Source organism: Homarus americanus, unplaced genomic scaffold (genome assembly GCF_018991925.1).
Source record: "Homarus americanus isolate GMGI-L3 unplaced genomic scaffold, GMGI_Hamer_2.0 scaffold34360, whole genome shotgun sequence".
Classification (NCBI taxonomy): Eukaryota; Metazoa; Arthropoda; class Malacostraca; order Decapoda; family Nephropidae; genus Homarus; species Homarus americanus.
In genome coordinates this window covers 1615750-1641759 of record NW_024739403.1, presented here as the reverse complement: position 1 = coordinate 1641759, position 26010 = coordinate 1615750, and the positions used below count along the sequence as shown (strand labels likewise).

General features: G+C 35.8%; 1 protein-coding gene across 3 annotated transcripts in view; it reads right to left on the bottom strand.

Moving 5' to 3' along the window:
• Nucleotides 1-26010, bottom strand: part of LOC121874701 (two pore calcium channel protein 1-like) — a 77977-nt gene that overhangs the window by 3423 nt on the left and 48544 nt on the right. For all 3 annotated transcript variants that reach the window (XM_042378952.1, XM_042378953.1, XM_042378954.1), the window contains 11 exons: nucleotides 24856-24957; nucleotides 21848-21974; nucleotides 19815-19897; nucleotides 18069-18187; nucleotides 15398-15542; nucleotides 14713-14895; nucleotides 12867-12931; nucleotides 9639-9790; nucleotides 8466-8685; nucleotides 6099-6189; nucleotides 1949-2065 (listed from right to left, as the gene is read on the bottom strand). In XM_042378952.1, coding sequence (XP_042234886.1) covers nucleotides 1949-2065; nucleotides 6099-6189; nucleotides 8466-8685; nucleotides 9639-9790; nucleotides 12867-12931; nucleotides 14713-14895; nucleotides 15398-15542; nucleotides 18069-18187; nucleotides 19815-19897; nucleotides 21848-21974; nucleotides 24856-24957 — 1404 coding nt within the window. The remainder of the gene's footprint in view (nucleotides 1-1948; nucleotides 2066-6098; nucleotides 6190-8465; nucleotides 8686-9638; nucleotides 9791-12866; nucleotides 12932-14712; nucleotides 14896-15397; nucleotides 15543-18068; nucleotides 18188-19814; nucleotides 19898-21847; nucleotides 21975-24855; nucleotides 24958-26010) is intronic.

Here is a 26010-nt window from a genome sequence, read left to right as displayed (position 1 = left end):
TATTAGGCTAACTGCTAAATTTTTTCGATTTCGAGTAATCTGCACCTAACCCTATTTTCTCCATAAGCCCTGTTATTTCTATTACGCGATTTTCTATAACACGATATTTTACATGAACACAATTATCGCGTTATAGGAGAACTACCTGTACTGTACAGCTGACATCCACCCAGCAACTGATAAATACTAATATTAGTACCTATAACTGAATAAGTGAAGTGTATTACTGTACCTGGTATTTTGACTAGAAGCCCACAGCTAACTTGTCTCTTGCACCTGAACTCTTATGATATCTAAATTTACTTGTCATCACCACCTACCCAAATCTAGAGAAGCAGATTCAATTTTCAGTTCCAAAAGATTCCTGTAGACAGTGGTACAGGCTATTAGTACGGTAGTATTATAAAGACAAAACTGTTTATGGTTCTTAATCCTGAACCAGTTGTTTAACCTAATTTTTCACTGCTTCATTACCAATGGGCTTATGACAAACACTGATATTGTAAAACTCATCTGGATGTTTGGATAGTAAAAATAAACTTAGACTCGGCAGTCAGATGGCTTAATTGTATAATTAAATTCAAAATTTTTTATTAATGAAGCATAAAAGTTGTCCAACTGATGCATATTCTAACATGTCCCACCAACCAAGGCCTTTACCTTAAAATTAATGTTACCACTTACAGTAAACTATGGAAAGTAAGTTACTGAGATGTACACTCAATCCCTTTGTGATTGTAGAAGTACAAACAAATTTCCTCCAAAGTACAGTAATCATGTCAAAACAAAAAGGCTGGAGGCATTACACATGTATACTTTCAAAGCTTAGAGGAACAAAGTTGTGTTTTGGAGACTTGGTTTAAGGAGTCTCAGTGCCCCCTAGCTAAATAGGATGATCTCTATGACAATAAACTTCATTATACATCACAATGTCCCATAGCCAATGGACAGAGGCTATTCTAATTTCTGGAGCTGCATAAGCAATAGCCATTGTTCCTCGATTTACCTTCGTCACCTACAATGGTTTCCTACCCATTCTTCATCACCAATCCCTCTCAAACTGACCCTCACCTAAGGTACCTGCCCTTGGCTATCTGCTCCAGGTAAATCAATTTTAGAATGTCTTACTCGCATCACAAGCACAAGAAACACACATGAATGTCACTTACATACTAAGGCCTCTACCCTTTGGAAGTACAGTACAGCATATGCTGAAATTTTACTTGATTTTCTCTTTCAAACATTTGCTGATACAAACAAGGTCCCATAAAGCAAAACTTTAAATTTAAATTTTTTTAACGGGTATTAGCCCACCAGGTACAGGTCACCGACCTACATTGGGGCCTGGGGAGTGTAAAAATAAATAAATTGAACCAAAAGTAAATAAAGAAATAGAAAAAAAAATCAAGAGCGAGAAATGATATATATGTTGTCAAAGAAGGTGAAACAATTGAAACCCTGCAATTGTGTGTAAATGAGGTAGAAAGTTCGTTCGATAAGCAACCTGGGACTTGATCACAATTTTTGTGATGCCATATGGCAGCAGGGTCTACCACTAGACAACACATTATGCTTCCAATATCTTCCCAGGCAGTAGTACCTCCCTGTTTGATAGCTGCCTACTACCTTTACCTGATGACTTATTTTTACATTCATTTACTGTATTTTGTCATTCTATTTCTTCTTTTCTAAATTAAGTGATTTGGATGTACTGTAGTATATAAGAACTTGGACTATGATATAGTGGGATTTTAAACATTGTTCTGTGAGCACGGTATGCACATGGGATATGTGGTTCGGCTTAAGCACATTTTCGACTTAAGAATGTCTGTAGGAACGGAACTCGTACGTAACCCGTGGACAGCCAACACGAGGTTGAAGAAAACTAATTAAATTTTTGGTTTTTGAAGAGTATTAAATTACAGTTAATGTACAGTACTGTACTTACCTTCTGAGGCTAAGTCCCATTTCTTGGATCTTCTTCTCCATCTGTGACTCAAGGTTGCCCTGACAACTGGCAGAATATTCCAGGATAAACACCTCCAGGACAAATGCAGTGAAGATACTGTACACAAAAGAGGATATACTGTATTTATTTTATAAGGAGAAATGTTAACATAACATGATAATTATTAAAGGACAACTTCAGAAGAAAACTACTTTCCTACAAGACACCCAGAGGTCCCCTGGCTACTGTAAAAAACAGTTTTATATATAAAAGATCACTAGATATGCAACCACTTTTTCGAGACTTGTCAGAAACATACACAAGTTCTTGTAAAAAGTATCAAACAGTTTGTCAGGCAGCTATCATGCCATTAAAGGAAAGATGACTATCAGCCACAAATAATGTAAAATAAATAAATAAATAAAGTGCCATTACTAAAGGTATTGTAATTATCATAGTTACAGAAATTAAAAACAACTATTTCAATAATAATACAGGTAAAAAATTTTAACGTTCAAGCCTTTGCTCTCTTATTGGAGGGTGGCCAGAATAAAGAGAAAATGCCTGTACATTCACACATTCTCTCCTTCATCCATTCTTAATGTTGTAATAGATGTGGTCTGCTACAGTGCTCCCCTTGCACAACAAGGCCTCAATCTGATTTACCCTGTTGCTTCACACAAACCAGCAGTGCCCATCAAGTGCAAGGCCTTCCTTAAGTCACACAACACTATGCTCTCTACTTATTCACACACACATAAACACACTGCAGCTTCCTGGGTGTTTACTCATCTCACTTCTAGTGCATTCTTCACCCTATCCTTCCTTAGTCTTCCCCTAATTCTTCTATCATCTATTATCAAGTTTTATGTTCTGTTTTACCTATTATTTATTTCCCATTCTGTCTATACATCCATACCACCCTAAGCAGACCCTAATCCACTCTTTGTCCAAAACTGAATTGATTGCATGCTTACCGGTACTTGTATATACAATATGTCTAACCAATTCCCATTTCACTTTCCTCTTTCATTCTATAGTCGATTTTTTTTTAACTCATTGGTTCATACATAATATTCAATTATTATTGATATATCACAAATAAATCCATAAAAGACTGTTAAGAATACCCAATTCTGCCTCAATTTAAAGATGAATTTAATGTCTGTAAAGATAAAACTGCTTGAAAACATTAACTTTCAAGATACGATTGGAAAAAAATTTCAACTACCGTACTTACCATCGAAGTCATAAACAAATTCGCTCTTTCAGAGAACACCTTCACCACTACTTCTTCTCTTTTTGCCAATTATAATGTATATCAAGAAAAATTACAACAAATTTATAAAGCAAAAAATAATAATGAACATTTTATAAAGAGTAGTATCAAGTGTAAATACCATATACAGTACTGTATTCGCATAAAGGTGTTGTTTAAAACAAACATTACAAGGAGGTAGTGCACTTGGTGGAGGAACTGCTCAGCTGAGCGGCAATTGAAATACAGTACGTACAGGTATTTTTATTCAGGCTGTTCATTTTATCTGTATCAAAGGGGTGGGAGAGAAGTTTTGTTGTCAGAAGTCTCATCAAGAATTTGTATAAATATGTAAGTGCATTAACAGATCAAAGCGCGTGTTAACATAATATTTTATAAGCCATTCTCTCTATCTCTCAACTTCATTAAAATTGGAAAATGTGAAAAAACAAAACATATTTGTGGGAGAAATGTTTATTAAGGCATTATTTTCATTGTACATCAAAAATAAAATTTCATGTCTATCATAATATGTACAGTTGAAGACTTTTCCAGCTGTTACAATCAGTGTTATCAGTCCACCCTCTCCATTAGGTGTGAAACCAGAGAGCAACTACTCATGAATCTTAAGCATTCATTAGGGTGGGGGAGAGGGGGTACGGGAGATCATGGGGACCGTTTTGTGAGTGGGTAGCAAGTTATAGGGGTTGATGAGGGTGTTCAGGGCCAGAGGGATGGGAAAGGTTTAAGGAGTTATTTGTGCAGTTACAAAGTAGTATGTATTAAACAAGGATATAAATATGTAGGACAAAACACAAATTAGGCTTAGGATGTTTTACCGCACATAAGGGTAGTATTCCCAGCTTGTGCTACATGTTTAAGCAAAATATGCATATCTATTTATTTTCTATTTTTATGCAACTCTCACGTAGTCTAAGGGTGATAGGGGAACGAGGTGGAGCCTCAATATGGTGTCCTTTTATGACTGGCTAACTTTCATGACCCAATAAATAATGGATGTATTTGATTCTACATGTAATTATATTAGCATCAAATTATTAATATTATTTAATTTGCAATAAAAACATACCAAAGAAGTTGAAAAACTATCTCCCCTTAACATTCATCTTAAATGACACCTTTACGTGAATATGTGGTGTTTACACTTGATTGTACTCTTCATAAAATGTTCATTACTATCTGTTGCTTTATATATTTGGTGTCATTTCTCATTATAAATGTACATTATAATTAGTGAAAAGAGAAGAAGTAGAGGCTAATGTCTTCTCCAAAGCATGAATTTGTTTGTGACTTCAACGGTAAATATTCTTTATTTCAAAAGTTTTTTCCACTCATATCTTGAAAGCTAATATTTTCAAGCAGTCATATCTTTACAGACTTTAATATCAGCATTAAAATGAGCCAGAAATGGGTATCCTAAAAAGTTATATACGAATCTACTTGCAATGCGATATCATTATTAATTGAACATTACTGTGTATGTGAGCCAATGAGCTGCAAGGAACTGTAAAGAGGGGGGGGGGAGGGGGGCTCTTAGCCTATTAACATCAGCTAAAAGAAAAAAAGCTATAGTCAGAGTAAGTACATTACTGTACATCTCTCCTAACTTTAATGTCTGACTTTACCATAAAGAGTGACAAATAAAGGAAACTATCTACTCTATTGTTATCTCTGAAACCTTGTTTCCTTCAGGATTTAAAGGATGGTCAAATAAAGAATCTTTCCCAAGCTTATTGTGCTGTTTCTTCAATCATGCCAGCATTTAAGAGTGTGGGTATTACTCTCTTGCAAGTGGAGTCAATATGCCCATAGTTCCACACAAATTGAAAAGTAAATTGTTTTCCCTTTATCAAGAGCACATAATATGAGTTGATTAAACTTATTGTATAGTTCTTGAAAAATGTCAGGAAAACCTAATGTTCAGGAAAAATACTATGAGAAAACTGGCATTGAATCATTCACCACATACAGTAGTACTAATATACTTTTAAAAAATAAACTGGATGAATAATATTTTTTATACACTACTGTACAGTTAGACCCCTGGCTTCGAGGGGTTGCGTGGAAATCATGTGTTGGATGCATGAGGCTGCAGCTGGGCAAGGCATCAGTAAATGTATGTCTATTGTTTAGATCACTGTGCCATCAAGCACTGTGTTTTGTTTCATAATCACTGCTTCCCAAGTGAATTATTGTGGCATCTAAAGCACGCAAAGGCAAAACAACAACACTATGGAGGCCAACTGGGAGAAAAGGAATGGCACATAAAACTCTACCAATTGAAGATAAACTGAAGATATGTGGCAAAATTGATGATGGGTTCTCCATGAATGTGATATATGAGGAATTTGGGCTGAAGTGGAGCACTTTTTATAACACCAACCAGATTGAAGTGTATATTAGATACAAGTGTAACTAAATATAAAGTGTAATCAAATATCAGTATAATTAAATATAAAGTGCAATTAAATATAAGTGTGAATATACAGTAGATGTTATAAGTGTAAGCAGCTCTCCATCGTCCTCCACCTCAAGATTCATCTGCTACAATTGAAGTAAGTGCTGTGTAAATGTTTAATGATAACTTTAATATTACAGTATTTCTTGATTTTTTTTTTCAGCAAAATGATGGTTGAAAGCACCTAGAGGGGAAGTTACACATAAGTCAGAATTGTAGATAACTTGGACAGCCTCAGACCTCATATAGTCTGACTTGGGGAGGTCTTACTAATACACAGAAATAGCACATCCACAGCTGGTGATACAAAGGAAACTTAAAAATACTACTCATAGATTATATATATCCAAAGGTCAAACAAAGAGAGTAATATTAAGAACAAAAAACTAACCTTAGGTTTGTGGTCAACTTACTTCAAAACTATAATGACACAGATGAGATGAAAGAACAAGAAGTAGAGACGAGCCCAGGGGTTGGTAACTGCTGCATAACCATAAGCAATAAGTAAGCACTAGTTAAGGAGAAATATCAAAATGAAAATTAAACATAAAATCCTTATGAAAAAATTGGTGAATATTTTTGCCAACTTTAATATCATATCCTCATTTGCTAAAGTGTAAAAAAAAAAAATAAACTACCAGACATAAATTGTGAACCACTGAAAATGGCTATATTGTAACTAAAATTACTTGGGCTGCCACTATGACCAGCAACCCTTCCAAAACTATTATCAACTCATCAGGTCAATGGAAAGTTATATTCCTACTGAAATATATGCTCTCTATTGTAGTGTATCTGATGATATTACTCAGCAAACAACTACCGTAAGATGTAGCATTCACTGGCAAGTTTGTCCACTTGACAAAAATTTTAGGCTAAATTTCACTCATCAGATGTTTTTCTCGACTTTGATCGGTTGATACATTTCATAATTAGCATACGCATGTATAATGACTGTATTTGTTTTTTTAACACCCCATTTTAAACCTAGGTTTTAATGTAATATCGTTACATTTAACTTAAACTCTGTAATTTTCTCTAAAAAATTTTTGTTTACTTTAGATAAAACAAGGTTTTTGTACACAAACTCTTGAGAAAGTATTAAAGACAAAACAATTCTTCATATAATCTACCGTACTTAGACTTCAATGTTGAAAACAATAAAGAATGATGCTGTAAAATCATTGCTCTGAGAGACACAAGTCTTCAGAATCAAGTTTTTTTAAGCAAGAATTATTAAATGTTAAGCCCATTCTTATAAATAAATAAGAATTCAGACATGTTCAACCCACAATTAGTTACGGACAAGAATTCAGACATATGTTTAAATCACTTTTAGTAATGGAGTGTGGAATAACTGCATATGAGCACAAATAAAACTGTAAATAAAATGACCCCCTCAGATTGGTGATATTTTCCAAGTAGCCTCTGAGTTAACCATCAGATTCAAAGCATAAGTAATCAATCTGTATGTAATTTTTGTACATGCTAAGTAAATTCAAGTATAAGGGGCTTACATTTACAGTGGTGTTGTCCTATACAGTACAACTCTCTAAAACCAGATGTAAAGAGCAGCACCTCACTAACCACCACAAGAATAAAGACATTAAACATTACTGCACAAGTGATTACCTACACTGCTGCTAATTATCCTGCCCCTACATGTTGTTTATGCAAATGTAAGATAATAGCATGAGAACAATACAGGTAAGGTATAGAATATGGGAAATTAGATAGTTTTGTCATATAATGAGGGAGGAAGAAATAACAGTATAAATACTAATGAGTAAAATTGAGGGTAGGAGGACTAAAGGAAGGTAAAAACTGGGATAGATGAATATAATTAAAACTGTGATCCTCAGAAAGAAACAAAATCTGGAAGAATTGGTAGAGAGCTCAAAAATGCTTGCTGAGGAGGGCCATATTCACCAACCCTCAAACAAGAAGATAAAACTTTGATTGATTGAGTCATGTAAGTGGTATTCAATGAATGATTTTAATGCTATAAATATTTCTTTATAGACTTTTATAATATTAAAGGTGGCCACATGAAGAATCTTGCTGGTTTAGCTATTATGTAAGTGAAGCAAGTAAACACGATCAAAAAGTATCTGTGCACATTGGGTCCATTAATTTCCTAAATGATCAATACACCTATGTTGCAATGTAACCACCAACATGAATAATGCTACACATTGTTTGCAAGATTAATCTATTTTCTTCTGAATGTGAATTTAATAAAAATGCTTACATTTTACAATAGCCATCACCAGTGGTGACAGATTGTTTTGTGCAAAATGTGCACAGATACTTTTTTTATCTTGTGTACCTACACTTTGTACTGAGAAGGACATTGTATGTGGAAGTAATAAACAATACCTTTCCAAGCATTCAGATACAGGAAAACACAAGTAGAAAAAATTTAATTTACTGAAATGACAATGAGTCAGTAAATGTCCAGTACTTGCCAACAACGTATAACAGAGACGTAACCAACCACCCAAGCGGCTAACATGCTGATCAGTGGTGAAGAGAATAAAGTAAGAAAAGTTGGAAAAGTGTAGCACCAAATTTTGAATGTAACCATAGTAAAAGGGAGAACAAGTGCATCCTCTCCTTGTTTAATGGTATTGTTCCCTTGGGTGACCAGGGTCATCTGGTTTTCTACCCTAAAGAATTTACTTTAGAATGTTAAAAAGATCCAGACACATAGTAATTACTCATCAGACAACTTAGGTGCTTCGAGACTATTCTTAAAATATAACCATAGAAAAGGATATCTTGCCACTGATTGACAACAGTAAGTTCAAACAGCACAATGAATGCATGGATGACATCATTGAAGTTGTTGTTGCAGTAGTGCTCATTCCAAAAATCTGAATCCTCCAATTTTTTGTTGCTGCAGAAGAGATCTGAGCCTCCATCTATATCATAGCCAGTAAACTTGACCAACCCTTGGAAGGACTCCATTCCCACCATGGCAAACATGTAATAGAACACCTGTAAGGGGAAGACACACACAATATACTGTATGTACTGTACTGTACTTTATGTTATTAGTTACACCAAAATAATAATCAAAGTATCATTAGAATTACCATCCACTAATCAATTACAGGTATCCCTTGTTTAACGATGGGGTTGTGTGCCTGAAATACCTAAAGTTAAACAAAATTATTGCTAAATAAGGCATAACAGCAAAGCACTGAGGACAGGTTGAAACAGCAGGGAAGCAAAATTGAATACAGTACTGTACTCCCAAATAATATTAATAAACAAGTTTGTGATAAATAGTTTTTAAGTTAAACAACTAATTTACTAACATATAAACAATGTGGTTCAGATTTAAATGATTTAGTGAGAAAAGGTGACCCTAATTCAAACAAATTTCAAATTGCATATATAAAAAAAGGACAAAACTTGCTTTGATAAACAATAAAATTGATACTGTACATTTGTACATAGCAATTCATAAAATAGAATAGCACATATTTTATGTACAAAAAATAGTTCCTTCCACACTCAAACAATCCTCTGGGCGACACGACGCAGCACAGCCGGGAAGTTACCTAGCTGACTCTGAGATGTGTATGTGTGTGTATACCGTGGCGTTACATCGAGGGAAGGAGAGAAGCTGGGTGGCGAGTCGACGACACAGTTACAAACCACTGCTTCCACACATACAATACATGCACTTCCCACACATACACACCCATGCTCTTAATTTTCCCTATTTTATAGTTTGATATTATATTTTCTTTATTTCTAAACTTGCCATCTCACAGGTCACCTCAACCCCAGTTTTTCCCCTTCCCAGTAAGTAAAGCTATCACTAAACCGAATTTTGACTTAACATTAAGTGAACTAATGCTAAACGAGGGATACCTGTACTTATCAATTATTATCCATAATAATCTATCAAGTCTATCCACACAGACAGTCCAATCACTAACCATAATGACCCCTCCATATGTTAAGAGTGATGGAACAATCTTGCTAATGGTGTGAACAATAACCTTGAATCGACTAACATTTCCAATAATCTTGACCAATCGCAATACTCTTAACACCAACAACACATCAAGGGACAGGCGGCTTTTCCTTTCTGAAATATTCAAGGAGGTTCAATATACAGTTCACATAACTTCTTCAATGAATTATGGTTGCACAGTAATCCCCTGCTATATCATGACCATATATATATATATATATATATAAAGTTTCCATTTACACATAAAAATCAGGTTACAATTATTTTTCCACTTTCTCCAAAAGTTTTCACAGCATCAGATGATGCTGAGATGCTGACACAGGCATCTCAAAGCTTTCTATACCAGACCTGGTCAGTTTATAAAGACAAACTAAATGCAACATACAGTACAGTTATGTATTAAGAGTGATTAACAAAGCTAAAAACATAATACATGTACAGGTATTGACTCTCAAATCTGGGTTCCTTGGAACCAAGACTGAATTGATTTTGAGAATTTTCAGGTTTCCTAGGCCCAGGTCAACTTTGTCACCCTAGGCCTACCAGTCAAGTTTTACTTCCACATACTTTATCTCTGTTGAAAGCTTGTTTTACTTTTTAATAATAAAATAATGAAAACATCATTGTATTGTACTCAATGCATACTTTATGTAAAAAATTGAATCCAGTGCACAGTATTTAGAAATTGAAAGTTCCCTATAAGCAAGGTAAATGAGTTTGTGATGCACGCAGGCTAAATGAACATATGATGATACACTATATGCTGTACATATACCCTCTACACATTAGCATTCACTGTCCACTCTCCTATGTACCATACTGTACACATGGTACTTTCACACTTATTGAATGTACAGTACAGGTATAGTATACAGTGGTCCCTCGGTTAATGAACGATTTGATTAACAAAATTTCAGTTAACGAATTAGCTCCCATAAGGATTTTCAGTTCGTTTCACGAACAAAACTTCGATTAACGAAATCCTTACGACAAACACGTTTTGTTGTGCGCATCAGCTGATCGGCCAGTCCGCCAATACAGTAATCAGTTCTATGTTTACATTCGTTTCCAGTGGAGTAAATATCAAGAAATTTGGTCTCTTGAATATTTCCGCATTTTTTATATTAAAATATTGGTCATTCCGAAATTTAGTTAACATATTGATAATATATACAACACAGGAGACAGTTTTTGTGCGCCAATCAGCTGATTGAATCACCCAACAACGCTTCTCAGTTTAACTTTGTTTACAGTGGAGTGAACATCCAGTTTGTTGGTCTCTTGAATATTTTTGCATTTTTACATTAAAATTATTGGTCATTCTGAAATTTAGTTAACATGTTGATAATATACAGTGCAGAAATTATAATGAAACATGAAGAAGGCATTAGAACCAATGCACTCTGTAAAGAATATGGCATGTCATCATTGACCGCCTCTACAATCAACTGTTTCATATGTAAACAAAGCTGCCGGGAATACGACATACACACCTCAAAGTAAGTTAAAATACAGTATTCTATTGTTTTTTATTTATTATTGTACAGTATACTTACAGTACAGTACTGTATTTAGTTTATATTTAATGTTTTGTTAATTCTATTACCGGTATACAGTGCTTTGTAAGTATACTTTGTTTGTGAGTTGGAACCAATTACCTAATATCCCATGGAAATAATAGATTCGGTTAAAAAAAATTTCGGTTAACGAATGACTCTGTGGAATGAATTGTGTTCGTTAACCAAGGGACCACTGTACGTAACTGTAATCACTTTTTACGTCTTAACACTGCTTTAACAGTATTCTTGGCTGATTATATGTTGGTACAGTAATGTAGAGTCCTGCACAACACATATCGAAGGTAAAAACAGCAGTGAGAGAGCAAATAAGCTTGTACAATGGCTGCAGACAATGAACTAAGAGTGTCATGATGCAAGAGTTTGAGGAGATTGGCTGTGAGATACATCAGACAATCACAGGCAGCCCATGCAGTCACATAAGAGTAGTACAGTACTGTAGTGGCCAATCATAGCTCATGAGCACTCTGAGCCCACCCTCCTACATGCATGACACATATCACTGCATCGGTAACATGATGCAATCCCTCAAAAATTTGTTCCCATACCCAGAACGGATAGATTTTCTTGGAATTTTCAGAATTGCGCATGATGCAATCACCGGAAATTAATTCCTATGCTCAGAATGGCGAGATTTTTTCCTGAAATTTCTCAGAATGCTAAAAAAAAAGTTCTGGCTATTGAACAGTTCTGGGATCGAAGATTCTGGCTAATGGAGAGATTGCACCAGCTGAGAGGAAACATTTATTATACAAAATCTTTCCATAGATTATCCATCACTTCGAGAAATGGAGAGACAGTAACAATTCGTCAGGCACTGACCCCTCTCCCTTCCCAAAAGATAAGTTGAGGTGGTAGTGGTTGATTCCATGTCTGCAGGTGTGTGCATGGTTGCTGCACAATGCACATCAAGGCCCATTTTATCTCTTCTGGTGAGCTGTGCTGAACTGAGCAGTCACCTCTAAACTCTGTGTCTTCTGTTTCACTTTTTAGTGTCTGTTGCCTGATGCTACCGGTTTTCTTCTTGTCTTTCAACTCAGGTTGTTCCTTCTTAACCGATGAGGTAGTGGGGGAAATTTAGGGTGATAGGGAATTATGACTGTGTACACCATGGCAGGCATACCATGAACCAAGACCAAAATTTCCCTGCAAGTTTAAGTGCCACCAATGTCATGGATTTTGTGGTCTTGCAATGCAACCTGTATTTTCCCCAAGTCAAAGATCTATGAGTATCATAGCTATATCGTGGTAGTTATTGGGACACAAAGTGATGAAATAGTAGGCGTACTGCACTCTATATTACCTTTTTTAATTATGCATACAAGTTAGCTTGTTTGTCGTTGGAGATGATCAGTCTCTACTATAATTACAAACACCACAACAATTTTTATTTGAGCCAATGCATCTTTGTTAAATGAAACAAATTAAGAGTGGTACAACTGGAAAGACAATAGGGTGAAAATATAAAGACAAAATGTTGAATCAGGTTCTGGATATCTGGTAAAGATGGATATAACCTAGTACCAATAATAAAAAAAAAAAAAATAGACATCTGGTTAAAGATATTAATGAAGACCAAAGTTAGTACAGTACCTTGTTGATGTCACACTGACCTGTTTCAATGATGGCTTCCACAATTCCCAAAACGAAGGCTGATCCTATTACTACAATGTCAAATCTGCAAAAGATTTTTTTTTTTAATAAATTAAGTCACTTTTGTGATTTAAAACACATAAACACACACACAGAGTCATGCCAGCTAACAGGGCACTTGGAAGTCCTACATCTAATGACCAGTTACCATTTTTTTAAAATGAGTTGGCAATAGAATGAGCTTCCAGCATAAAACTTACTTCATATTTGCCTAATGGCAACTGGGACATCATACCATCAGGTAATTTAGGCTAACCCACACACTCATGGAATATGGTCGTAAATCGGTGACGATGAAGATGAAAAAAGTGTGTCCTGTGGAAATATTGAGAGTGGGGAGTGAAAGACTGGTAAAATTAAGAAAAAGGGAAGGACATAGAGATGGAAGGATGGGGTTCAAGATGCACTAGAAGTGAAGAGATGACCAGAGAACATGGGGGAAAGTGATTTTGGGGAAAAGCCAGCTATTGATGGATGACGAATGAGTGATGGACAGCAAGTGAATGGGGACTGTGTATCTGTATTTACTCTTGACTCTAGTCATCCTTCATCATAGTTGGAAAGACTAAAAGTGGAGAAAAAGCTCAACTCTATACAGGTACAGTATCTCTCATTTAACGATGGGGTTGCATTCCTAAAATACCCAACGTTAAGCAAAATTATTGCGAAATGAGGGATAACAGCAATGCATGGAGGGTGAACAACAGGTTCAAATGGCAGGGCAGTAAACACTGATTACAGTACAGTATTGTACTCCCTAATAATAAAAATAAATGAGTTTACCATAATCGGTTTTGAAGTTAAACAACTGATTTATTAGCACTAAACTTCTATATAAACAATGTGGTTCAGAGTTAAATGATTTATTGAGCACAAGGTGAGCCTAGTTCAAACAAATTTAAAATTGCATACATCAAAAATGAAAAGCATTTCTATGATAAGTAATAAAATTGAGACATAACATATCATAAAATACAATAGCACATATTTTATGTACAAATAATAGCTCCTTACACACTCGAACCATCCACTGGACAATGCGCCACAGTTCATCTGGGCGGTCACCCAGCTGACTCCAAGATGAGTGTGTATCCTATGACATCACATCAGAGGAGGGAGCATGGCTGCGCTGGGCTGGAGACGCAGTTAGAACCCACTGCCTCAACGCATACAGTACATTCACTTCACACACATACACACCCATGCTCTTCACTTTTATTATTTTATAGTTTCATATATTTAGAGTACAGTACAGGAGCTCCTCTACTTAAGAACGAGTTACGTTCCTGAGGCTTGTTTGTAAGTCCAACTTTACTCTTGCAGATACCAAACATATTGTAAAAAATGAAAAGATTATGTATATTTAGTACAGCTATACCCTATTATACAGCCTTAAAACCTGGCTCACTCTTCTCCTCTTAGGTAATGTTTGTTCTATCTGGAATTTTCTTCAAAATAATCGTCTCATCCACATGAAACACCTGTTCTGACAGGTAACCCCCCTCAGTGATGATGTTTGTATCTCTGAAAGTTTGTAAGTTGAATGTTCTTAAGTAGAGGAGCTCCTGTATTATAATGATTTTTCCACAACTTTTATAGTTTCATTACTTGCAACAATAGCAACATGCCATCTTTTAGGCCACCTCATCCCCATTTTTCACCCTTTACGGTAAGTGTCCCCAAAAATTTTATTGCTAAACAAATTAACATTAAGTGAAATAACACTTAATGAGGGATACCTGTAATATTTTTTTTTAATTTTTAATTTCAGAATAATTCAAAGTCAGACCATAACAGCACACTTACACGTTCCACATGTGCTTGAAGTAACGCCTGACACCCATCACGTAAAGTTTGAGGAGGATCTCCATCATGAAGAAGGAGAGGAAGAACCACTCAGCTGAGTCATCCCAGGTAGAATAGGGGGTTGCTATGCCAATCACCACAGCATTAATCAGTGTCAATATATCAAAGAACACCCGAAAAAGCCTGCAATAAAAAAAAAAATTGTATCACTTCCCTAATTATCAATCTGTAATTCTAATTAAAATTCATCTACATACATACATACATACTAAACTTGCATAATGAATTTATAGAATAAATATCATTATTATTAACACCTTAACCAGCAACCAAGGCTTATCCACTCTACACCTATATGCACAAAAATGGAATAAAAGGAACATGAAACATCCAATGATGATAGCTGCCATTTAGGGGTTAACAAAAGACAAATGAGGGTCAAATTAACATGATAACCTGGCATGAACACTCACAACATTGTCAAAGTTAGCCACCTATTATCTGAGTACCACCTGTGGGATGATGTTGCCTTTAACTACACTTTCATTTATGGCACTGCTGCATGATTATAAAACTTTCCTTTCCTAAAAAAAAAATATTTTTTTGTAAATGACACAAAAATCCTGAGTAGAGAGAATGAATTCCTTTTATCAGTTGGTTAAGAAAAAATTATGAAAATACTCACTTGTGTCTCACAACACGACAAAGAAATTTTGATGGTCTGGAATAGTAAACAGATGGAAAGTAATGTCCAATAAATGTTCTTCGATCTACCACCTCGGACACCTCCACATTTAATAAGTCAGCCAACTTTAGAAACTCCCATTTTTCTGTAATCAACAACAATTTGAAATATAGAACAAAAACTAATATAATTTCCATATAGTGTGTATTGTATTATCATTAGCCATTAGGACATTAAAACTTACAAACATGCAGACCACTGAGATACAAAAAACTGTTCTAATATAAACTTTCTAACTAATTCACAAGCAGGTGGTTCTCCATTTATCATTTGTAAGTTCTAAAGTCTAAGTAACTTTCCAACAGAAAACATTGAGGCATTGCATGGGGAAACTAGCACTAGCACCATTCTCATTTTTTGTCAGGAAATGCAATCAAAGTTTGCAACATTCAGAAATTGAAAACACGGAAAGTATTCTAGCTAGAACGTTGCAGTTTGTTTTAAAATGAAGCTGAATGTTTGTAAATTATGCAAATAATTTTTTGAAATTATATTGTTAACCTTACCTAACCTTTGATGAGATGAGATTCGGACCAGAGTTAAGTTTTTATCTATGGACTTTCAACCATATGGTCAGTGGCATTTTTGGACTTCATCCATCACCTCATGAAAAAAGGGCATTTGAAGAACCGTTTGCAGGCATACACATGATTGTGGCCTGGGTGGCGCTCGTGCTAGTTTCTCCAGGCAACACCTCATATACAGGTACACCTATACTCTATGTGTCTTACTTTCTCAATTCTATCTATAATGAAATTCAAAAAATATAATAATTGGTCTCCCTACTGTGCTTATTTCCACTACTGTAGTTTACTTTTCACATTCACACACACTCTTTCAAGCTCATTCACTAACATTTGTAATTTTTCATCTGAGTGGCTCATCTGAGCAATGTTATCAGCAAACAGCAGCTGATCACCTACCATTTGCTTCCTGTATTACTGTTTAACAAAAGTTCTCCTCTTACTCCTAAGCCATGAAATTATTGAACCAGGTCAACATTACATATCCTTGATGTAGGTCTGCTTTCACTGGGCACTAGTTCCCTCTCCCTGATATAACCTGACACATCCTACACTCCCCCTATAAACAATTTCTAGTTCCACTACTTTCTGAATTCTCTTTCTTCAAAACTTTTCACTTACATTCCTGTGAGCAAATACTGGTTATGTACAGGTCTAAATTATCATGACTGAGAACTGGTTGCCAATAAAATATGTCTTCCTATACCCTGAACTGTACAGTACTACACAACATTTTCCTCTGCTACTCTAATTCTTGTAACCTATGTTAAGGGTAGAATAGGGCACATATGGTTCTTCAAACACTTCAGTTAACCAGAATCTTTATTCTTTTTGGTACCAAAGACTCAGAATAAAATAAATACTGTGGAATTATGAGTAGTGATTTGACTATCACAAAAAGGGAAACAGTTGCCTATTTCTTGTTCACAATATAAGAAGTTCTGAAGAAGTAAGAAAGGGAATCTAAAAAAAAAAAAAGCTAAAAAAAGATTGAAGAATGTATGAAAGAATGGTGGACTGACAAGCATGAATAAACGTTTTGTATCATGTGCAACTGTCTAGGTTAGGTAGTCCTCCAGTACATATAAGTTCACACCAGTTATCTGGTATTTCACCACTTATTGGTTAAGAACAGTTAAGATGGTCAATTCTTTGTTACAGTACTTTGTTATATCCAGTGTTAGTACAGGAGGAAACAATACCCAGAAAAACCCTGCAATGTTTGGTAAGGTCACACTGGTTAACACACTTTTCCTATGTCCCAGGGTTGAACCCAGGACACAATAGTGAGAGATATGTATGTTACTGCTGTGCCACCAATACCCCAAAATAGTGTTCCACCCAGTTATGTCACTAATTTTATTATGTTGCCACTACTATACCTATATTTTAAAAATGTATATCTGTTTGTATTTATCCATCTAATTAAGTTTCTAAATTTGATACTATGTAAGATCTGCCTTAGCTGGCAGTGGAGGATGGTGTACTGAATATTGACGAAGATAGCAGAACATATACTGTACTGTATATGAGGATGAAAGTTCAGGAAAATTCAAATAAGGGAGAAGAGAGTAATAAAATACAGTAGATAAATAAAATGAACAGAATTTGTAGAGCTGTCCAGTTTGGAGTACACCACCAAATGTAAGTACAGTAGATAGATACTGTATGTTGTGAGAATGAAGCTAAAGAAAACTGATGAAAGGAAAACTACAATCCTAACCTAACATATCCAACCTGAGCCTAGCCAAACAAGGCAAGCCAATTTATCTGAATTATACCATCCTTAATCTTTAATAAAAAAAAATAGTAAAGAACATCAGTACTACTTCAAAGCTTATCATCAAAATACAGGATGTCTCAAAAATATGTAGACAGTACACATTCCTTTGCAGACTTTTATGGAGATTGGATCAATGCTTGTACAGTACAGTATTACAACAGCATCTTTGTCTTTCCTTGTAAGGATTCATGTGATTCCACAACAATTTGTAAGGTAGAGCATATATTTTTTTTTAAGACACCCTGAACTTTTCCTATCTCTGCTTATCTATTAAATAAACAAAAAATAAAGTGTGTAAATTTACCCAAAGAATGAGAGCCATCTGTGTCCAGTACAATCCAAAACACATTGATGAGTGCTGGGTTCTTCTGACTATCCAGAAATCGCATGAACTGCACAAATCGGCTTCTTGTTATTATCCTCCTATAAGATCAATAAACAAAGTTAGCTTTGTAAGGAAAACATAAGCAGCACCAAGTTACTATTAATTTTTTATATTTTGTAAAATAAAAGAAATATATATACAGGGGGTCCCCGGATTATGAATGTCCGATTTACGAACGAGGTCCTATAAGGTCAATTATTTTAAGAATCCGACATTGGTACAACTGATTCGTAGTACAGTGATCCCTCGGTTAACGAACGCCTCGGTTAACAAATTACCTTCCTTAAGAATCTTCAACTCGGTTAACGAAATCCTTACGCCTTCCACAATAACGTTTTCGACAATAACGGTAAGTTACAATAGATACCCATTTTCGATAATAACGTCTGGATTCTCTTGAATAACGGAGATTTCGCGGGAAGCGTCGGAGTGCATCAAAGATAGCGTTTGTTTGCCGCCATGTTGATGACGTAGTTGTCCACTCCGCCTCACTCTCACACACGCTCCGTGGAATACAGCGCTGTGCCCACATGTGAGATTTTCGCCTCTATAACCAGTGGTTGCTAGGGTCGATGATCAATAATGGCTTCCGCATTTGTGCCTGTGGGGATTAGGGGAGGTGGTGGAGGGAGTGATTTGCCGCCTGAACGCCCGGGAACTTTTAAAGTGAATGAAAAAAAACCCCAAAGCTAAGAGACAAAGCCACAAGAAGCGTGCCTACTCGGTCAAGGATAAAGAACAGATTGTTGAGCTCGTTGAAGGTGGTGCACGGAACATTGATATTGTGAGGAAACTGAACTGTCCTGAGTCTACAGTGCGAAATATTAAGAGGAACTTAGAGGAGACCAAGAAGAGTTTTGGGCCAGCTAAGAAATATTTCGGTAGTGATGGAAATACGAGGCGAGCTATGAATGATAAAGGCGATAGAAACAGGTTGTTAGTGATAACAGAGCATTTTCTTGTGAAATGGTTAGCTTGTAGAATGAAAGACAGTGCAAGTGTTAGCGGCCCTCAGATATGGAACAATCATCACACCAAGCACCTCAAAATCTCCCCCAAGCTAAGTGTTATATTACTCAAACTCTTTATTTTGACAATTGAATAATAATTCTTTTTATTTCTGCTAACAAAAAGTGTTAGGAGGGCTTTTAAGGGGAAAAATTTGGTGAAATTCTTGGGGCGGCGGCACCAATAAACCCTTTTTACATGTATTTTAATGTCACACAAATAACGTTTTCGCTAATAACGGTGTTTTTCAGGCACCTATTAGACGTTATTGGTGAGAGCCTACTGTATGGCTTTTTCACAGGAAAAAGTCTGTATAACTAACCCCAGTGGTCAGAATAATATGTACAGTACTGTATTTTTAGTGTTTTTTACATCATTATTTATCGGTTTTATATACTGTACATTAAGTGCATTTGCCGGAAGATTCAGACAATCTGCTTTTTCAGACAGGTGGTCTCCCCTTTTAGTCCAGATCTTTGAGGGCTCACTGTATATTATATAGTGACAGATGTTTCATAGGAACTTTTCAGTAATTTTCCTAAATTCTATACTGTACCAATCGAAAAATATTATAAAATAATATTACTAAACCAAGTTATTTCTGCCTTATATTACAAACTTTTATGGGTACAGTACAGTACATATAATATAACTTACTGGCCCCCTAAGTTGACAGCAAGAATTTCAAAAGCCTTGCTGAGTTGCTGTCGTTTGCTGTAAACTGTCTTCTTTACTTCATTCTGTAAAAAAAAAATTATGGATTCAGTAACTTCAGGAACACCTTCTAAACATTATATAACTTCACATGTATCAGGACAAGAGATGCTTGTGTGGTGCATTACTCACTTTACCTGACAACACACATTCTGGATGCTGTGTCCAATTTATATGTTGTATCTACAGTATTTCCCTTTGTGAATTCCAAGAGAATTAAAAGGTTTAAAATTAATATTCAACATTTATTTTACCAGCTGGCTGAAATTTTGGAAAATGTCTAACAAATCAGCAAGATCACCATGTTTACAATAAGGAAAACTTTTTGCCATATTGGAATACAGTATAAGTACAGTAAACCCTCAAACGTCCAGACAATTTGTGGAAAAAGGGGGTCCGGACATGCCAATTGTCCGATATTTTACATAGTGAGGGTTCTGGGGGTCACTGTGCAACTATGCAGCCACTCATTAGTGCCCCCTCCCCCAATAACTGTTAAATTTGTATTTTGATGTGCAATAAATGTCCTGAGTGTTTCCTTTTTAATTTTCCATTTATGTATAGTACAGTACAGTACAGTACAGTGGTCCCTCGGTTAATGAGCACAATCCGTTCTAGAAGGTTGCTCGTTAACCGAAAAACTCGTTAACCGAAACCATTGTTTCAATGGGTTTTTGGGTAACTGGTTCCAGCTCACCGAAAATTGCCTAAATTCAACAAAAAAGGTAGAAAAGTACACTTACTTTGAGGTGTGTATGTAGAAGGCTCCTGGATGATGATGGGAATTAGAATGGGGTGGAGGAGAAGGGAGAAGAGAAGGCATTGGGGTGTCAGAGAAGTCACCCCATGGTGCCATTTCACCCATAAAATTTTAGTTCTCTTGGTGTAATTCAAGATTATTTTCTTTAAATCAACACTGCACTGCATTATATATTGTCAATATGTAAAATAAATATCAAAATGCCAATAATTTGCTTACAAACACAGAAAAAAAGCGTTTAGTTGAAGAGTCTCAAACAAGATGTTACCTCCACTGAAAAGACACAGAGACTGATGCCTGTATGCTGTGTTGGCAGGCTGGATGGCGTGCCACAAACTAGTGACCCTACCTTCAATTATGTTCAATAATTGTAAAATGACTGAAAAATTTAATATTAAACTTTTAAAATTATTGAATAGTTTAAACTCCTTGATACTAAAAGGGTAAGGAATTTAAGCCCTAGAACCGATTACTGCATTGGGGGACTAATACTACAGCTGGTGGACCGCCAAATGCAAGCTAAAACATGTTCAGGTCGGTTCGTAAGAAACTCGTTAATCGAGGGATTGCTCGTTAACCGAAGTTAAGAATTTTATGGAAGGTAACTCGTTAACCGAAATCTCGTTAACCGAGGCGCTCGTTAACCGAGGGACCATTGTACAGTACTGTACTACAGTACAGTGCATAAATTTTTTTTTATTTCTTATAAAATATATTACCTTATTTATTATTAAAATATATACTGCATTGTCTTTACTGAGGATACTGTACAGTGGTCTAATCTGATTTTATATAAGCCGAACGAGAGCTAGTGGGTACAAGATGACACTTCAAGTGTAAACAGGCTGGAGATGGGGGGACTGGCTACTGCCGTGTTCACCAGTTTGTTTTGATTTATTCATTATTATATTCTCTTAATATCAGCCTCTCATGGTGTATGTTTCATCATTAATAATACAAAATATTAAATATTAGAAAAAATACAAGATACAGTAAAATTTGTAATCTTACTTATAAAATAAATGAAGGTGTGTGTGTGTGTGTGTGTGTGTGTGTGTGTGTGTGTGTGAAGAAATATATCCAGAACTATGAAATAAGAATAAATGTAATTTTGAAACTGTAATGATGCCCTTAATCAATTATTCTTTATTTGGGCTGAACTTATTACAACTGAATATATGAAGAAAATAATATGAATAAAGAGTAAAAGACTTACTTTGAGATGTTTTCTGTAGTTGTTGTAGATCACAGCAAGGATGATGTTCATGAAGATGAAGTAGCATATTATGAGGAATGCCACAAAGAAGATCACGTAGGCAATTGAATCATCAAATGCTGGCATCCTGATCATCAACAAGAATGTGCTTGTAATACAAATATCATAGCAGGTCACAAATTACATATATATGAATGCACACACACCCAGGTATACATGTAAAAGGATGCTAAAAACCCCAAAAAATACAGTCACACTTGTAAAAAATTTTGTGTAAAGTCACTCTCCCTTTCTCTGGCCAAAATATGAATATCCAGTGTCTGTACTTTGCATGTACAGTTGTCTCCAGGCGAGTTGTTACCCCTACCATACCTCACTTGTTCATGTGGCACTACTTTTCCCCATCTAGTTATTATATATCTTATTATATCACTTATGTTATTTGTATATTATTTGTAATTCGAAACTCATTCCCCAATTATGTAACTGTATATTTTCAGCCTCAAAGCTGCCAAGCTCTTTCAATAAACCGTTAATTATTATTATTATATTTACTTGTGTGGCAGAGAACTGAGTGATAGGGCAAGGGAGACACAGTAGGGGTAACAACACACCTCGAGGCTACTGTACAATACTATTACACACTTGAACCCCTCTAATTTGCCCTTCAATTTGATGTCGAATTACACAGCAATTTTTTAACATTGTGGTGACCCAAATATCCAAGTTTCATCAAAGTTATCAAATATTCCTACATGTTCAAAAAGATTAAATTTATAGTTCAACAAAGAAGAACACAACTTCAGATTTAGGCTTAGAGGGATGCATTGTCTATATGTTCTGTGCATGTAGGAGTCACGTAAGGTGAATAAATATCATTGTTTAATACAGTAATTTTTTACTTTAATTTTCCTTTTATCCTCTCCACCACCGATTGGCTCGTTAGCCGCTTGGGCGATCGGTCACGTCTCTGCTACGCACTGTTGGCAAGTACTGGGCATGCACTGGCTCCTGAATGTATCTGAATCTGTTCCAGTGTTGGTCAAGTCTGGTCTTGAAAGAGCTCACACTCAGTGCCATCACAACACTCTCTGGCAGATTGTTCCAAGAGTTCACTACTCTCACTCCAAAAATGTTACCCCACACAGTTTTCTGGATTTGCTGCTCTTCAACCTTGAGCTGTGACCCCTTGTAGGGTGAGCATCCACCAACTCCAGGTAAGGGCGCTCGACTGAGTAGTGCCCTTTGAGATGTTTATACACCTCAATTAGGTTAACCCTTGCCCGTCTGCAGCATAAGCTTGGCAATTTCAGGTGCTCTAATCTCTCAGGGTAGCTGAGGTGAAGTTGTGCAGGCACCAGTCTGTGACCCTCCTTTGGACATTTTCAATCAACTGACAGTCCCTAGTATATTTCGGGGACCAGAAAGGATGACAGTAATCCAGACGGGGAAGCACTTCACTCTTGAAGATCGTTACGAGGGACAGACCATCTAGATATCTGAACGACCTTCTTATAAGACCTAATAATTTAGTTGCCTCATTCACCTTCTTTTCGCAATGGCCAGAGAACTTCAACTTATTGTCAACATACACACCTCAGTCCTTTTCACATTCAGACTCAATTAATGCAGTTTATTCGTCCTGTTGGGACATATCATACACCTCCTTAACGTTGTGACGTCCCAAGTGCAGCCTCTTACACTTCGTGACATTGAATCTTAGCAGCCATTTCTTCGACCATTCTTGAAGCTCAGAGATCATTCTGCAGCTCTTCACAGTCTGCTTGGTTCTTAATTTCCCCAAATAACTTTGCATCATCCGCACCCATTTGTATGGAGGAGTGTACAACTGTACACGTCAGGCATGTCATTTATGAAGCAAACAAACAATAGCGAGCCCAATACATTGCCCTGTGGTACCCTGCTTGTGATGGGTACACATGGTGATTTCATGCCATTAGTCACCACACACTGTTTGTGGTCATGGAGAAAGTCTACGATCCACGCTAGGACACTTTCCCGAATCCCATACCCTTCCAGTTTAAATTTCACCCTTTCATGGGGGTATACTGTCGAAAGCCTTGGCAAAATCTAGGTATATATTGTCGATATTATCACCCTGCTCCAGAATTTGGGTCCAAATATCCAGTACCGTGTTGGTAGTCCTTAACAAGGTTGTTTCGTGGTAGATGTTCCATCATGGCATCACTTATAATGCTCTCAAGTACTTTACATACTATGCTGATTAGGCTCACCAGTCTATAGTTATTCGTGGAGTGACGATCGCCCTTCTTGAAGATTGGACTCATATAAGCCATTTTCCAATCACTGGGGACCTTTTGCTCAACCAGGCATTTACAGAACAGGATCTTCAGGGGCTCAGCAAGCTCGTTGCACAACTCTCTTAGCACTCTGGGATGCACCATGTCACGGCCAGGACTCTTATGAACCTTTAGCTTTGACAGTTCTAATTTTTGCATTGCTCCCCATGTACCAATTGTCTTTTGTGTGGAAAATTTTAGTTTTCTCTTAGAACTAACAATGCTTTACTTTATTTAAAAGCAGATGTAAGGTAGAATAATAAAGGTAAATTGAAACCCAATCAGTTTTGGACTGTCTGAATTACCCACTTGATTTGCTGAAAAAACTTTTATCTCAATAATTTAGATCCTTGGGTAATATGACAAAGGTAAAACCCCAAAGTTGTTATTTTAAAGACTTGAGTGTACAGTATACTGCATTAAAAATAATAATAAAAATGCACACAGACACACAGGTGCACACACACAAAATTTCACACCTTTATGTTCAACACAGCAATAAATCTACACTCTCTTTAATAAATATTCATAATGTCCTAATAAAATAAAGAGAACGACTCAATGTTCAACTCTTCATATACAGTTTAATATATCTTCATGGATTAGAACCAACAAAACCCTAAATACCATACAAATATCTTTACAGTATATGAGATCTAAACATAAGAGAACTTGCCCATTTCTTACATGATGTCTGGGTTGTTGGCAGTGGTGACCAAAACATAGAGGTCAAATATACTATCCCAATATGTCTGAAAGTATGGTCGGCCATTTACCCACTTCAGGCCCCTGAAAGAAAGCTTAAGGTTTAGAATAAGTATGGTTTAATATTTGTGTACATTTCACATATTCATTGATTTATACCTCACTAAATCTAACAACACTAAAGGATGGAATATGCTAAAACTTCCTCCCAGCATTACTATCCCAGCACAACACCACAAACTGCCACATAATTGTTCATAAATCTATACCCACTGTATATCTAAGATCTCATGATTTCCTTCTTTTACAATCAGATAATCTACAGAGCATCTCCATCAAATCCAAGAGTTACTTTGATTGACTAAATGATGGTTATATCTATTAGGGATGCCCTGGGACTTGGCTCCAGTCGGAACCTCAATTTTTAAAATGAAGTTTCGGTTCCATCCGGAACTTCAGTACAATAACCGGCCAGAACCAGAACTTTTTACAGTGGTACTGGTTACTGTTTCATAAATAAAATTATAAATCACTATAAATGATTCTTATTTCTAATGGATAATGAAGCATAAAAAAGTATTGAATGGTTAATGAATACAGATGTATGTGTAGCTAAAAAATTATTAAATTTTAAATCATATTTATTGTACTGTACATGAAACCTGATGTATTTAATAGTGCACTGTACAGTATATGTAAAATCAAAATCTGCATTATTATATATAATGATGATTTCTGATGCCCACTGTGAAAAAGGGCAGAAAACACTAAATCTGAGAATCTGATATATATTCTCTTCAATAAACTACTGCAGAAATAGATGGATAACCTTATTACTTAGTTAATACTAAGATGCAAATAAAAGTTCCAGTTGAAAATTAGACTGTTCCAGTCCTGTCCTTTTGTAATGAAAATATAAATGTAATCACACATACAGTGAAGGCATCAATAATACAAGGTTGCATGTTATCTAACAAGCTTGTGCGATTCACCTTTGAGCAACACTAGCCCTCTGTTTGGGAACCACTGCATTAAGTAAACAATAAATAACCTATGCCTTCATATTTGTAGTTTTAATTTGAAAAATTATTTTTAATTTTTTACATAGACCGATAATATCATACAGTACTAGGATTT